Source organism: Ctenocephalides felis, unplaced genomic scaffold, assembly GCF_003426905.1.
Source record: "Ctenocephalides felis isolate EL2017-DRISC unplaced genomic scaffold, ASM342690v1 CF-g0.4_SCAFFOLD_03572, whole genome shotgun sequence".
NCBI classification, from domain to species: domain Eukaryota; kingdom Metazoa; phylum Arthropoda; class Insecta; order Siphonaptera; family Pulicidae; genus Ctenocephalides; species Ctenocephalides felis.
The window spans coordinates 44,927,070-44,942,643 of NW_020539726.1; the positions used below are offsets into that span (position 1 = coordinate 44,927,070).

The window sequence follows — 15,574 nt, forward strand, 5'->3', positions numbered from 1 at the left end:
AAATTTCCAACTAATTGTCTAAAAAAAATATTTCATCCAAATTTTCTAAACTAATCTGACCAAAAAATTTTTTTTAAATATAAATTCCTAAGCAATACCAATTCCTCACATTGATCCATTAGTCAACCAATAAAATTTGTGCCTTATTTAATTGTTTGCCAACTTCCAAAACCTCAGATTGACCAAATTTTTAAACCAAGTGAATAAAATTGTGTTTTATTCATACAAAGATAGTTCATACAAAATTTAAGATTTTCTCATACAAAACTCTATTATAGAAATTATCTCTAAAACTTTAGATTGACCAAATATCTAAACCAACTAAAAAAAGTCCTGTTTTTTATTCAATTTTGCTCATCCAAAACTTTATTATCGTAATTGACTATAAATCTTCAGATTAACCAAAATCTCAATCAATTCCAAAAAAAAATTTGCAATTTATCCAGATTTTTTAAAAAAAAAAACTCTACCTTCCAACTGGCTCCAAATCCTCAAATTGCTCAAATTCTCAACAAATTTAAAACAATTTGCAGTTTATCCAAATTTTTCTTAACATTTCCTACCTTCCTAACTAACTCCAAATCTGCAACAACCAAATTCTGAACAAGTTGTCTAAAAATTTATATTTTATGAAATTTCAGTGTCAAACTCTTCGAATAGACCCTATTTTGTCAACAAATTACATAAAAATTAGTGCCTTATTCAAGTATTTGCCAATCTCGAAATCTTTAGATTGCCCAAATTTCTAAATCAATACAAAGAAGTTTTGTTTCATTAATTAAAAAAGACTCTACCATCCTCACCGAATCTATATCCTCAGATTGACTAAACCCCAACAACCAAATTGCCTAAAAATTTATATTTCATCCATATTTTCTTATATAACTTATATCTTCCAAACAACACCAACTCCTGATCCAATTGTCAACCAATTGCCAACAAATTGCATAATTTTATTTGCCTTATTCAATTATTTTTCAAACCCTCAGATTGACAAAATTATCAACAAATCGAAAATAATTTTGCATTTTATCCAAATTTTTTAAAACTAACTCTACCTTCTTAACTGTCTCTAAATTCTCAAATTTACCAATTCTGCAACATCCAAATTCTCAACAAATTGTCTGAAAATTTATATTTTATTCAAATTTTCTAACTGATCTCACAAAACAATTTAGCTCAATCATATCTAAATCCGCACTTTTGCCCAATTGAATCAATCAAACAATTTTTACATTGACCTAGTTGTCAACGAATTGTATTAAAATTTGTGCCTTATTCAATTGTTTGCCAAGCTCTAAATCCTTATATTGAACAAAAGTCTAAAACAATTGAAATTTTTTTTGCGTTTTATCCAAATTTTTCAAAGAGAACTCTATCCTCCTATTTCACTCTAAATCTAAATTCTTAAATTGACCGAATTCTCAACAAAATTGAAAACAGTTTTACACTTTATACAATTTTTCAATACAACTCTACCCTCCTAACTGACTCCAAATCAGACCGACCTAATATCAAACAAACTATCTGAAATTTTTCATATTATCCCAAATTTGACAATCAATCTGACCAAAAATCCTCCAAATTTATTTTGTCCTTAAAAACACAAATCCTGATATTGCCTTACACCAAGTTATAAATATTATATATCTCTTATAACTCCTTTACCATGATGTACCAAGACGACTCCTACACCGAAGACATATCCCGTGGTCGCAAATTTATGAACTTATCGATATGCATGTATATAAATTCATTCATATCGACATACACGGTTTTCTACGCACTTTTGATCTCTATAGAATTGAGCGATGTTCGAAATTCCCAACAAAATGTCGATCAGCAGCATTTTCATTTTTTTGACGTCAAATTCTGGGACAGCGACCTCATGTTCGTCCCTGTGGTGTACAACTTGTTCTGGATCATTGCAGGTAATAATAATAAATAGATGATGATAATAATCTATTAATAAAATAAAAGGTAGGGCAGTGCACAAAGTTCCAATTTGAATTTCAGTAAAAACTGAACCAACTACATCACAACAAATAACTCATCAAACAAACAATTCTTGAACTTAGTTCAGTAGAATTCACAGCTAATTCATCATTGTAGAATTATTGTAAAAATTACTAACAAGTAAGAAGAAATGTCATTTAATACTAATTTTTATCCTTTTATCCTTTCAGGGCCATGGAGTGATGTAATCCTAAAATTGCTCCCGGACAAACCCCGGATTATTTCGATATGTGCGAATTTACTGTTCGTCGCCGGAATTGTGAGTTCTTTGTTGCTGATTTTTTGAGAAAAAACAAGAAGACAACCAGAAGTCACAAGAAGCAAATAGTGGTGATGCTTTGGAACATTTTGCTAGGATCTTTGTCGATAATTTTACTGCAAGCAAAATTTTGCCAGGACTTCTGTCTGGTAAGAAATAGTAATGGAAATAGAGTTAAAAATAAGTAGCTGGTGAAATGATTAATTAGATGGATGGCATTTGTAGTTAAAATCTTGGCGTCAAATTTGTTGATATGTTTTGGAACTCTGTTTTTTTTATCGGATCTGACTTTTGTCTTGTAGTGTTTTATAGTTAAAAGTGTTGGATAAAATTCGTTGTTATATTTTGGTTCTTTTCAATTTGTCTTGATATAACTTTTTTCTTGCAGCATTTCTCCATTCGTTTTCTTTTCTTCCATTTAGATTCACCTCACTTCCTTATTTTCAAAATAATTAATCAGTTACCAAAACAGTCCTGGATTTTATTAAATTCAAAACCAGCAACTGCATATTGACTATTATTTAGCAGAATATTTTTCAGTAAAAACCAGGGCAAAAAAGATGTAAATATTTAATGATGATCCTAAAATGATCAATAGATAGTTATTCCAATGTTCCAAATTTAAATTAAATTTTCCTAGGTGACTCCAAATCAACAGTTTAGCCTACATTTTCCAATGATATTTTGAGTTTGGTTCAAATTCCATGGCACTTTTAGTTTCATTCTAACTTTCTGAACAAAAATTTGACCAAATTATTTTAATTATTTCAGAACTTTCCAAAAAATATTCTAAATTCCCAGCTTGAACTACTCAAAGTTATGACTTTTCTAAGATGATGTATTAGAGACTCCAAAGCATAAGATTGACCATGTTTTTATTTGAACTCACTTGAACTCAAATGAACACTTTGAATTTTTCCAATTTTCTAAACGAGTTTGACCAAACTACTGTTCATCTGTCTTATTGAAAGACTCAGTTATCTTTTTTCATCCAAATAATGTACCAGAGACTCCAAAACACCATAGATTGACTAAAATTTCAACCAGCTGAATGAAACCAGTTGTTCTGTTCTTTTATAAACCAATCTAATAATACTACTCTTATCAATAATCTGTCGACTTAAAAGACTCCAAATTCTCAGATTGGACTACTTAAAGTCAACTTTTTTTATCCAGATAATGTACCAGAGCCCCCAAAATTTACCAAATTCTGAACCAACTAAATGGAACTTTTTGTTCTGTTTTATTTTTAAACCAATCTAACCAAACTACATTAATTGTTAATCTATCTTCCAAAAAACTCCAAATTCTCAATTTGGACTTACTTTGAAGTTCCCAATTCTTTGAGATGACGTACCAGAGACTCCAAAATGTTGTAGTTTGACCAAAATCTCAACTAAAATTGCATAAAAAATTCAGTTCTATCTTAATTTTCCAAATATACCCATCAAAAAGACTCCAAATCCTCAAAATAGAAGACCAGTAAAATTCCTCCAAAGACGAGTCAACATATTTTTTCTTCTAGTCATACTTTAGTTTTTGTCACAATTTTCTTGAAAAGATTTTCCAAACCAGATTTCTTTGGATAGTAGAACTTTTTTTTTCAAGTTCTTTAAGTCCACTGCATTTTGCTTAAGACAAATTACTGGAACTTTCCGTACCGTAATAAAATATTCGAGAAATGTTAAACGTTTTCAAATATATTATTACAAATACTGTAACTTTCATTATTTTTGCTATCTTGTTATATCTGAGCAAATCAAATGTGAATCACAAATCATAAATCAATTTATCTCCAGAACATTAACAATCACCGTCATTTCATTTCAAATTCAATTTTTAAAAAATTGTTGCCTAATTTACAATTGAACAAAATTGAAAAAGTGCTCCCGTACAGTCACAGTCTAAACGCATTTGCAAATAATTATGTGCGACATTTTCACTTATACTGTGCTTAGCTTGGCGCCATTTTCACATTTTCACATTTTTCAATAGTTTTCACAAAATTAGAAAAATGCTCCAGTACATAAACTGTCTAAACGCACTTAGTAAACTTGTTGTACTAGAGTGGCGCTTAGACTGTGCTTAGCCTTGGTAATTTTTTGAATTTTTAATCCAAAATTACAAAAAATATTTTATGAAAATTAAAACAAAATGTAATCATTTTTTATCCTCAAAAGCAATTGTTTTGTCAATACAAGCAGAAAGTTTTCTTAGATCATTCAAATCGGACGCTCAGTTCTCTCAAAAACTGCCATTTTTTGCACATTTAGCTCTGTATCTCCGAAACCGCTCCGAAATGCAAAAATTTTCATTTTCGTTTTTGGGCCCATTACTATAATTACGGAAAGTTAATAACTAATGCGATCCTGGATTTTTTTTTCATTCTAAACTATTCTGTAGCAAAAAGCAGAACAAAGATTTAGGATATCAAAGAACTGAGAAAATTGAAAATAACAGATGATGATTTACAATTAATTAAATTATCCAATAACTATGGTCTCTAATTATCTAAATCTAAACATCTATTTGCCAAAGCATCTCCAAATCATTAGATTGACCAACTTGTCTATTTTTGGTCAATCATTCACAGTCCAACATAATTTACCAGAATCTTTCTATTATATATTTCTATTTCCTTCATCCAGGTTTTGGTGCCTGTCTCCTCCGCAAACAATCGCTCTTCATCCTCCAAAAATACTTCAACGACAGCTTCCACTCCATCGAGATCTATCTAAAATGCACCTTCTACTTGGGCTCGATCCTGATATCGATTTTCCTGATTATTTTCATCGAAACCGATTTTTTGGCGACAGTCGTAACATATGTCCTTCTGGCCTTGTGCACTAATTGTATTATTTTGATGTTTTATAAAAATCCCACATACGATAAGGCGATGGTGGTGAGCAAGTATGAGATCCTGGATAATGATAATGAGGATTTGGATGTTTATAATAAGGTTGAGGAGATTGAAAAAAGGTTCAAGGAGAAGACAAGTAGAGATAAACAAGATAGTTGCAAGAAGCATGAAGCACCTACAAATACAATCCAACAAACAAAGTACGTCAAAACAATTGGTGAATCGTCCAAGCAAGTTTACGGGGACACCAGTTACGCCAAGCAAGACGTCCCAGCAAATCCTTTCGATGAACCAGAACCCGAAACAAGTACCAATCCTTTCGACGAAGCCGACAAGGACCCCAACAATCCTTTCAATGAACCAGATGATGTTTACGTTATAGAAAATGAGACCACAACAAATCAAACTGGTGACCAAGTGATTTACGAGTACGGAAAGACAAAAATCGAAGAAGTGCCATCAAAAGTTGGCAATGACAAAAGTGGTGATAGGGCCAAGTTTATTGCAGAGACTGTTAACAATTTAACAAGTGCTGATAGTACCAAAAAACCTGTAGACAAGAAGTTGAAGATTGTAGACAATACTGCAAGAAGTAGATTGATGGCGACGTTTTCTGGAGTTGCCAGTACCAGCCAAAGGTAATAAAAAACTTGTGGTGTATGGCATCGTGTCTCAAGGCAAATTGCTTGAACTTCCCGTACCGCACTGAAATATTCGAGGAATTTTACACGTTTTCAAATATATTATTACAAATGCTGTAACTTTCATTACTTTGCTATCTTGTATATATCTGAGCAAATCAAATGTAAATCATAAATCAATTTATCTCCAGGAACATTAACAATCGTCATTTCATTTCGAATTCAATTTCAAAAAAAAAAATAGTTGCCAATTTACACGAAATTGAAAAAAGTGCTCCCGCACAGTCACAGTCTAAACGCATTTGCAAATAATTCTGTGCGACATTTTCACTTATGCTGTGCTTAGCTTGGCGGTATTTTCACATTTTTCAATAGTTTTCACAAAATTGGAAAAGTGCTCCTTTACATAAACAGTCTAAAAGCACTTGGATAAACATTTGTACCAGAGTGGCGCTTAGACTGTGCTTAGCCTGGGTCATTTTTTAAATTTTTAATCCAAAATTACAAAAATATTTTATGGAAAATAAAAAAGGATGTAATAATTTTTTATCCTCAAAAGCAATTGTTTTGTCAATACAAGCAGAAAGTTTTTTAGATCATTCAAATCGGACGCTTAGTTCACTCAAAAACTGCCATTTTTTGCACATTTAGCTGTGTATCTTCAAAATGGCGAGACCTGCCTTTGCCAAAAACTAATCACCTCTTCTCCCAATCATTACAAATTGAATGTTTTTAGATCATTCAAATCCGATACTCCGTTCTCTCAAAAACTCGATTTGTATTTTCTGCACTCTTTGCTCCATATCTCCGTAACGGCTGGACCTGCCTTTGCCAAAAACTAATCAGCACATCTCCCTATCAATAGGGATCGAATGTTTTTGAACCATTCAAATCGGTTGATCCGCGCGCCCAAAAACGTGACTGGAAATTTGTATCCATACACACACACACACACACACACACACATTCATTTTTTCTGAGGTATGCCCTAAAATGTTCAGAAACCTTCAAAACGTCGAGAAATGCAAAAATTTTCATTTTCGATTTTCGGCCCATTACTATATCTACCCTACGGGAAGTTAAAAAATAACTACACTTATCAGCAGTGGCGTCGGAACCAAACTTTTGATGGGTGGGCTCGTTTTTTTTTTTTGATAGACAGCCAGTGGGCTCGTTTTTTTTTTTAGAGATATTAGCCCATATAATTTTTTGAAATTAATGGGTGGGCTGAGCCCCTCCCCCCATCAAAATTCATGGGTGGGCTCAAGCCCACACATTCCACACGGTTCCGACGCCACTGCCTATCAGTACTTAAACCTTTCTATATTTAATTTTGCAGAAATGGTAGCATCACAGAACCTCAGCCAATTTATTCAGAAAATCAATTGGAATTCAACAGCCGTCAAAATCGACCAAGGTATGATAAAAAAAAAATAAAAATCAACTGACCTGAGTATTCGTCCAGATTTCTTGTAAAATTTTTTACCCCTTTTACCCCCAGGAACCAAAAATGCTGCTCCAAGTTCTGCGAAGAGTTCACAGTCTTCAAGAAACCATCCTTCTACCCAAGTCTGGTATTATATCTGTACCAGCGTCTGATGCCCTTATTTTTCTGGATTTTGCTGCCATCGATTCTGCTAAGGGCTGGACTACCGATAGTCCTTTGCATCACTTTTTATCTGGCAGCCTCCATAATCGGGATGAGTGGCAATGTACTGATTTCGAAGTTGTCCAAAATGTCTGCAAATATGAGGCTGGTTTATTTGTCTGTGTTTTGCATGTTGGCATCGATGGCACTTTACGGTAAATGAGATAAATGATAATAAAAATAAGTACCTGAAGAAATTCTTAGAGATGATCCATCCAATTCTTGTTTTGGCCTGAATTGACAGTATTTCTTTGACTACTAGCCTTTATTATATTTTCAGAAGTGACAAAAGTCTACAACACCATGACCATCCTGGTCATAACTTTAATAGCAAGTTTCTGCATATCTTGCTCCACCAGTTTAAGTCGAGCTGCCATAAACGACTACTTGGAAATCCAGGTAAATAGATATCACATCACATCTACTTTATTAAGATGACCATATTTTTTTAAGTCAAAACCAGGACGGCAATTTTTGGTAATGCTAATCAGGAACTGGGGAGTCTTCTATTTCTATTTAATTCCATTCATTTTTTTTTCTTATTTAATTTAAAAATAATACTTGTTCGTTTGTTTCCATAATTTTGTTAATTAACTTCCCGAAGGAGTTTGTTTTCATCAAAAAATCCGAATTGCTAATTTTATGTTTTCTCGACGTTTCAAGCCATTCTGAATCGAATGAGACCAAATTTGGAAAAAGTATGTGTGTGTGTGCGTGTGTGTGTGTGTGTATGTGAACAGATTTTTTGCCGTAAATCGACGTTTTCTCGAAAACGGCTGGGTCGACTTCAAAAATTTAAAAGCCATTCGATGTATCTCGACGAGTTGTTTGTCAGTTTTGTGCAACGATCTGACAAGCCGTTTCTTTGTAATTCGAAAAAAAGTGTTAAACTTTTCGTCTACATTTAAGCTCATCCTACCGAACCGATTTTAAAAAATCAAAAACTGTTCGAAAGATATTAGTTGGGAATGATACTGATTAATTTTAGGTGAAAATCTACCGAGCCGTTTTCTTGTAATTAACTGTTGAAAAAAGTGTTAAATTTTCGTCGACATTTAAGCTCATCCTACCGAACCGATTTTGAAAAAGCAAAAACTGTTCGAAAGATATTAGTTGGGAATGGTACTGATTAATTTTAGGTGAAAATCTACCGAGCCGTTTTCTTGTAATTAACTGTTGAAAAAAATTTAAGCCGATGTTCATGGAACTTTTTTTGGCGATATTCATCGTGGTCTTATAGAACTTACTGTAATGTTACGGCCTTACGACAAGTAGTTAAATTTTACAAATTCGTCAAAGTTTGCTAAAATTATTATCGTTTTTTTTTAAAGTAGGATTGATGAAGTATATTATTTACACATTTTTTTTTTAAGTCGATTATTGACACATATCGGGAAGTTCATGTAACTTGCCTCAAGGCTAAATACCAAACCAACTAGTTCTATTAATACTCGGGACAATCCGGGACAAATATGGCTTTTAGAAAAACCTGGGACACAAGTTGGAAATCCAGTCCCTTAACTTTATTCATTATTCTTTTTCCTTTTCAGGATCTGAACAAATCCAGGACGATCCTGACCACGATCTACGCCTTGTGCCTGGTTTTTGCAACTTTTGGACACAACAATTATATAGATTCTTATTACAGAGTGGCATCGTTTGTAAATATTTCTATAGGAATGCTTTATGGTAGTTTTGTGATGTTTCGAATTTGGTTCAAGTTTAACAAACATCCTAGCAGCCAATTGACTATTAGTCGAACATAGTAATAACAGATAATTATAATTGATAAATGTATTAGTTGGGCAGCAACTGAGTAAAATAGATGATATGAATGCAAAAATGAATAGGTACAGTGGTATCCCAAATTACATGTACCTGTTATACAAATGTTTTGAGATTCAAGTTGCCAAAGGAGCGATTTGTTGCTTCGATATGCGAGTAAAATTTGAGATACGAGCTTTGAGCAAGTAAGAGTAGTCTAGAAAAAAGTTAATGACTGTTAATGAAAAGTTAATATGAAAAATTTCGTCAATTGTAACCATGATTGTCCTATTATAGTAATATAAAATATGAATAAAAAAAATAAACAAAATAAAAATATGAAAATTTTTGTCAGTTGTAAAAATTGTTCTACTATAGAAATATATTGTCTGCTTTTTATTGTTAATTATTTTATAGTCAGATTTCATTGCTCACCTTTTTTTATATTTAGTATATTTTTTTTTAAATTCGTCTCTGTTATTATATATTAGGATAAATTATTACAAAGTGTATAAAACCATCCATAAATCTGTGTACAAAAATTTTTAACTGTTGGAACAAAATTATATTAAAATAATTTGTTGAATTTTGAAATTATGAATACTTCGCAAATTCACATTTCTTTCGCTTTAATGTTTTGGATTACATTTATATTTATTTTGTTACAACTTTTGTTGATTTCAGTGCTGACCTTTTTTCATATTTAGTATAATTTTGTTCAAATTTGTCTCTGTTATTATATATTAGGATAGATTATTAAAAAGTGTATAAAACCATCCATAAATCTGTGTACAAAAATTTATAACTGTTGGAACAAAATTATATTAATAATTTGTAGAACTTTGAAGTTATGAATACCTTGTAAATTTCACATTGTTTTCATTTCAATGTTATGGATTGCATTTATATTTATTTTGTTACAATTTAATTAAATATATTAATATTCATACCTTCGTTAATCGTATTTTTTAACTCCAATCAACTTCAATTAACCACCAAATTGAATTTCTGTTCCTTTCGTCTTCTTAAAACTTCTATAAAAACATCAATAGACTATGCTGAGCACTACATGTGTTTTATAAATCCATCAACCTAAAATTGATACATCTATTAATAATAATAAGTTTTTCAAGATATTTGAGTTATCAAGACTGCTTAAATTAAAGTTTGATATTACATTTTAATAACAAAATACTTACATAAAATTTTACATAGTTCTATTTGATATCGTTGTAACTGTAAAAAAGTTGTCATTAGACTAATTGTAAGTACAATAGAACCCCGTCAAGACGATAATAAAATTGTCTCTATCCCGTTTAAGACGCTTTTCAATCGCTCACTGAGAAATTGTCATAACGGGGTTGTACTGTATATACTTGTAAATATATAAAAATATTTTACTATTTTATAACAGTTATATTATATACTTTATCATATATACATAATTAAATAAATAGAAATTGATTTTATATTATATGAAATTGTTCAAAAGATTAAATATGTTTATTTAAATATATATTTATATATATATATATATATATATATATATATATATATATATATATATATATATATATATATATAATTACATTTAAAATGCTTAACATGGAATGTACAATTTCAAAACAGTTTATAATAATATCGATAACATGATAATTTTAAAAAATTATAATAAAATATGTAAACATCTAAAATATTTATAATAAAATTCGTTAAAATCTAAATTAAGTCTATTAAAATTAATATAATAATTACTTTCATAGAATTTCTTGAAAAATATTCTTTTTAAACTCCTTATTTTTCACATAAATATTTATAATTATATTAATGAGTGAAATATATTCAAAGACATGATATATTTTGTATTAATTTTATATATATGATAATAAACTAATAAATAAACTTTCATTTAAGTACTTAAGCATTATAGATAGTTTTAAAACAACACATTGAAATAATGACAGTCAAAAATCACAAAAGTAAGGAACTACTATACATACCAAATTTTTAAAGACTCCAATAGTTCATGCAATTCTTAATAAATTAATATATTAAATTATCTTTTTTATTAACAATTGCATCATAAAATATGAATCTATAATAATATTAGCTAAGTAAATCAAAAATATCCTCCTTTGTCAAACTTTTCGTCTCGGTATTACTTTTAATAAAATTCTGGTTAATAGAATTAGTTTGCATACTATTCATAGGTATTTTATTATTAGAATTCGTCGGAGACGTTAATAAACTATCGAAAAGCTGCCATAGAACCATTTTTCGTAAAAACTAGAATTCATAAAACTCTGATTCATCGTACTCGTCGATATATTATAATTAGGCTTTTGGAAATTGGATGTGAAATTCTGGTTACCCATGAAATTTGGTTGTTGATTAAAATTAGGGTTACTGACCATGTTCTGGTTTGGAAAATTGGTACCATTCATGGTGAAGTTTTGGTTGATGTTGCTGCTCCAGGAGTTTTGGTTGTAATTTGGTTGTGTTGCTGTCGTTGTTGTTGTTGATAGTTTTGTTTGCTGGTTGAACATTTGGCTTAAGTTCGAATCCATTAAATTTGTTGCTTCGTTTGTTGGTTTTGAGATTGGATTTTGTGGTTGGAGAATTGCTGGTTGAGATCTCATTTTTTGGGCAAATTCTTGTTGTGACACAATTCTAAAATGATAAATGATTTATGTTTTCAACTTCACAACAAAGAAGATTGTTTTTGTCAAAAAATACGAATTGATAACTTTGAATTCTAAATGTTTCAAGTCATTCCTAATCGTTTGACATAAAAAATTATTAGTAATGAAGTATTAAAAGATATCTTTACTACTTGCAAAATTTCAGACAGTCATTTACTACATTTTTAGCCCAGTTACAACATTTTCAGACCAGTTACAAGATTTTCAGACAATTCACAACATTTTCAGAGCAGTCACAAAATTTTCAGACAATCTACAACATTTTCAAACAACTCGTAACATTTTTAAACAATTTATAACAAGTTCCGATAATTCACAACATTTTAAATAATTATAAACATTTTCAGATAATTTACAAAATTTTCAGACCAGTTACAACATTTTCAGACAAGTTACATAATTTTCAGACCAGTAACAACATTTTTAGACAATTTACAACATTTTCAGAAAATTTTCCATATTTTCAGACAATTTACAACATTTTCAGACAAGTTACATAATTTTCAGACCAGTAACAATATTTTTAGACAATTTACAACATTTTCAGACCAGTTACAACATTTTCAGACAAGTTACATAATTTTCAGACAATTTACCATATTTTCAGACAATTTACAACATTTTCAGACCAGTTACAGCATTTTCAGACAAGCTACATAATTTTCAGACCAGTTACAACATTTTCAGACAAGCTACAACATTTTCAGACAAGTTACAACATTTTCAGACAAGTTACATGATTTTCAGACCAGTAACAACATTTTTAGACAATTTGCAACATTTTCGGATAATTTACAACATCTTCAGATAATTTACAAAATTCTCAGACAATTTACAACATTTTCAGGCAATGTACAACATTTTCGGATAATTTACAACATTTTCAGATAATTTACAAAATTCTCAGACAATTTACAACAGTTTCAGACAATTTACAACATTTTCAGACAATTTACAACATTTTCAGACAATTTACAACATTTTCAGACAATTTACAACATTTTCAGGCAATGTACAACATTTTCGGATAATTTACAACATTTTCAGATAATTTACAAAATTCTCAGACAATTTACAACAGTTTCAGACAATTTACAAAATTCTCAGACAATCTACAACAGTTTCAGACAATTTACAACATTTTCAGACAATTTACAACATTTTCAGACAATTTACAACATTTTCAGACAATTTGCAACATTTTCGGATAATTTACAACATCTTCAGATAATTTACAAAATTCTCAGACAATTTACAACATTTTCAGGCAATGTACAACATTTTCGGATAATTTACAACATTTTCAGATAATTTACAAAATTCTCAGACAATTTACAACATTTTCAGACAATTTACAACATTTTTAGACCATTTACAACATTTTCAGACTAGTTACAATATTTTAAGACAAGTTATAACATTTTCGGATAATTTACAACATTTTCAGACCAGTTACAACATTTTAAGACCACCAACAACATTTTCAAACAAGTTACAACATTTTTAGACCACCAACAACATTTTCAGACCAGTTGCAACATTTTTAGACAATTTTGAACATTTTCAGACCAGTTACAACATTTTTAGACCATCAACAACATTTTCAGACCAGTTGCAACATTTTCAGACAATTCACCATATTTTCAGACAATTTACAACATTTTCAGACCAGTTACAACATTTTCAGACAAGTTACAACATTGTTAGACAATTCACAACATTTTTAGACAATTTACAACATTTTCAGACCATTTACAACATTTTCAGACCAGTTGCAACATTTTCAGACAATTTACACCATTTTCAGACATTTACAACATTTTCAGACAATTTACAACATTTTCAGACAATTTACAACATTTTCAGACCAGTTACACATTTTTCAGACCATTTACAACATTTTCAGACAATGTACAACATTTTCAACCATTTTACAACATTTTCAGACAAGTTACAACACTTTCAGACTAATTACAAAATTTTTAGACAATTTGCAACATTTTCAGATCAAAAACTACATTTTCAAGCAAGTTACAACATTTTCAGATAATTTACAACATTTTCAGACAATTTACAATATTTTCAGACATTTTGCAACATTTTCAGACAATTTACAACATTTTCAAACAACTTACAACATTTTCAGTCCAATTACAATATTTTCAGACCAATTACAACATTCCCAGACAATCTACAATATATTCAGACAATTTGCAACATTTTCAGATTATTTACTATCATTGTCTCACAATTCACAACGCTTTCAAACAATTTACAATATTATAGACAACCTAGATCATTGTCGAGACAATTCACATTTTATATCTTTCTATTTATTTATTTATTTTTATTTATTCATAAGCAAGCCATAATGAATAATAATAAATATTATTTCAGCTTTTGTCAAGAGCCCTATTCTCCTCATCAAGAGTGTTTAATGCAACATTATCACATTAGAAGTTTCACTTCAACAATTTTAATTTATGTAGTTACTAAATTAGACTCGTTGCAGTAATAAAACTATAATGATTTTGGACATAAATAATTGATCAATAATCGTTTATCTTACCTCTGTTTATCTTGCAAAGACAAACTCTTATCTCTACCAGAACAATCCAGTAAACTTGTATCATTTTTATTATTAACTGCAGCTTTATCATTGCCTAAGTTTTCCATTGAAGTCAAATAATCATCAAGTCCCAGATTTGAGAATGTTTTATCTGATTCTTTAGTTTTTGGCTCTAGACTTGTTGGAACTAATGCATTTGGTGACTGAGTTAGGGCGGACATATCAAATGTTCTGAAAAAAAAAACAAAATTAAAAATTACAAATTGATAAAAATTAATCATTTATTCCTCTTACTTGGTTTCGTCTCTCAATCCGTGTATCTGTTTCAGTTTCTCCCTCTGTTCACTCGTGACTTTAGCAATCATCTCCTGGATCAAACTGGTAACAGCTTCAAACTGGTTCAACGATAAACCATTTTCTATACTCAACGGCACCAGGAATGGAATTATTTTACTTGCTAATAACTCTTTGGAAATGCCTAATTTGTTGTGGTTCAGAGCCAATTTGTAAATACCTGAAAAATGTAATATAAATAGTAAAGCAAAACATATATATATATATATATATATATGTTTTGCTTTATATATATATATATATATATATATGTTTTGCTTTACTATTTATATTATATAAATAGATAAACTATTTATATTATATAAATAGATAAATAGATAAAAAGATAGATAACAGATATATATGTATATATATATGTATATATATATATATATATATATATATATCTGTTATCTATCTTTACCTAAAATTCCCATGACGACTGCAGGTTCCCTTGAGTTCAAACTTGGCAAATATTGCAACACCTCATCATGGACGAGCCATTTATCAAGATCTCCCAATAATTTTCCTAAACACAGCAAGCAATTGACTCGTAGAGATAGTTTATCGGTTGTTGAGCATATTTTTTTGATTCTTGGCAAAACTGAGTTTTTCATTGCACTGTACTCGATTAGATTTGAGAATGTTGGGAGAACGGTGAGGCATAGTTCTTGGATTTGTTGAGTTGATGTTGGTTCTAAAGCCCTGGTAAAGAATAATTGATATATATATATATATATATAAATATATATATATATATATATATACTAGCTGACCCGGCA

General features: G+C 30.0%; 2 protein-coding genes across 3 annotated transcripts in view; one reads left to right on the forward strand and one right to left on the reverse strand.

Annotated features, from left to right (window-relative positions):
• LOC113387615 (mannosyl-oligosaccharide glucosidase) overlaps positions 1-15,574 on the reverse strand; it is a 36,313-nt gene that overhangs the window by 5,725 nt on the left and 15,014 nt on the right. The gene's annotated exons all lie outside the window — the stretch shown is intronic.
• LOC113387616 lies at positions 7,114-9,202 on the forward strand. The gene is made up of 4 exons (XM_026624968.1): positions 7,114-7,193; positions 7,278-7,579; positions 7,705-7,823; positions 8,975-9,202. Exons 2-4 carry the CDS (start codon positions 7,287-7,289, stop codon positions 9,115-9,117), a joined length of 555 nt encoding a protein of 184 aa, XP_026480753.1. The 5' UTR covers positions 7,114-7,193; positions 7,278-7,286; the 3' UTR covers positions 9,118-9,202.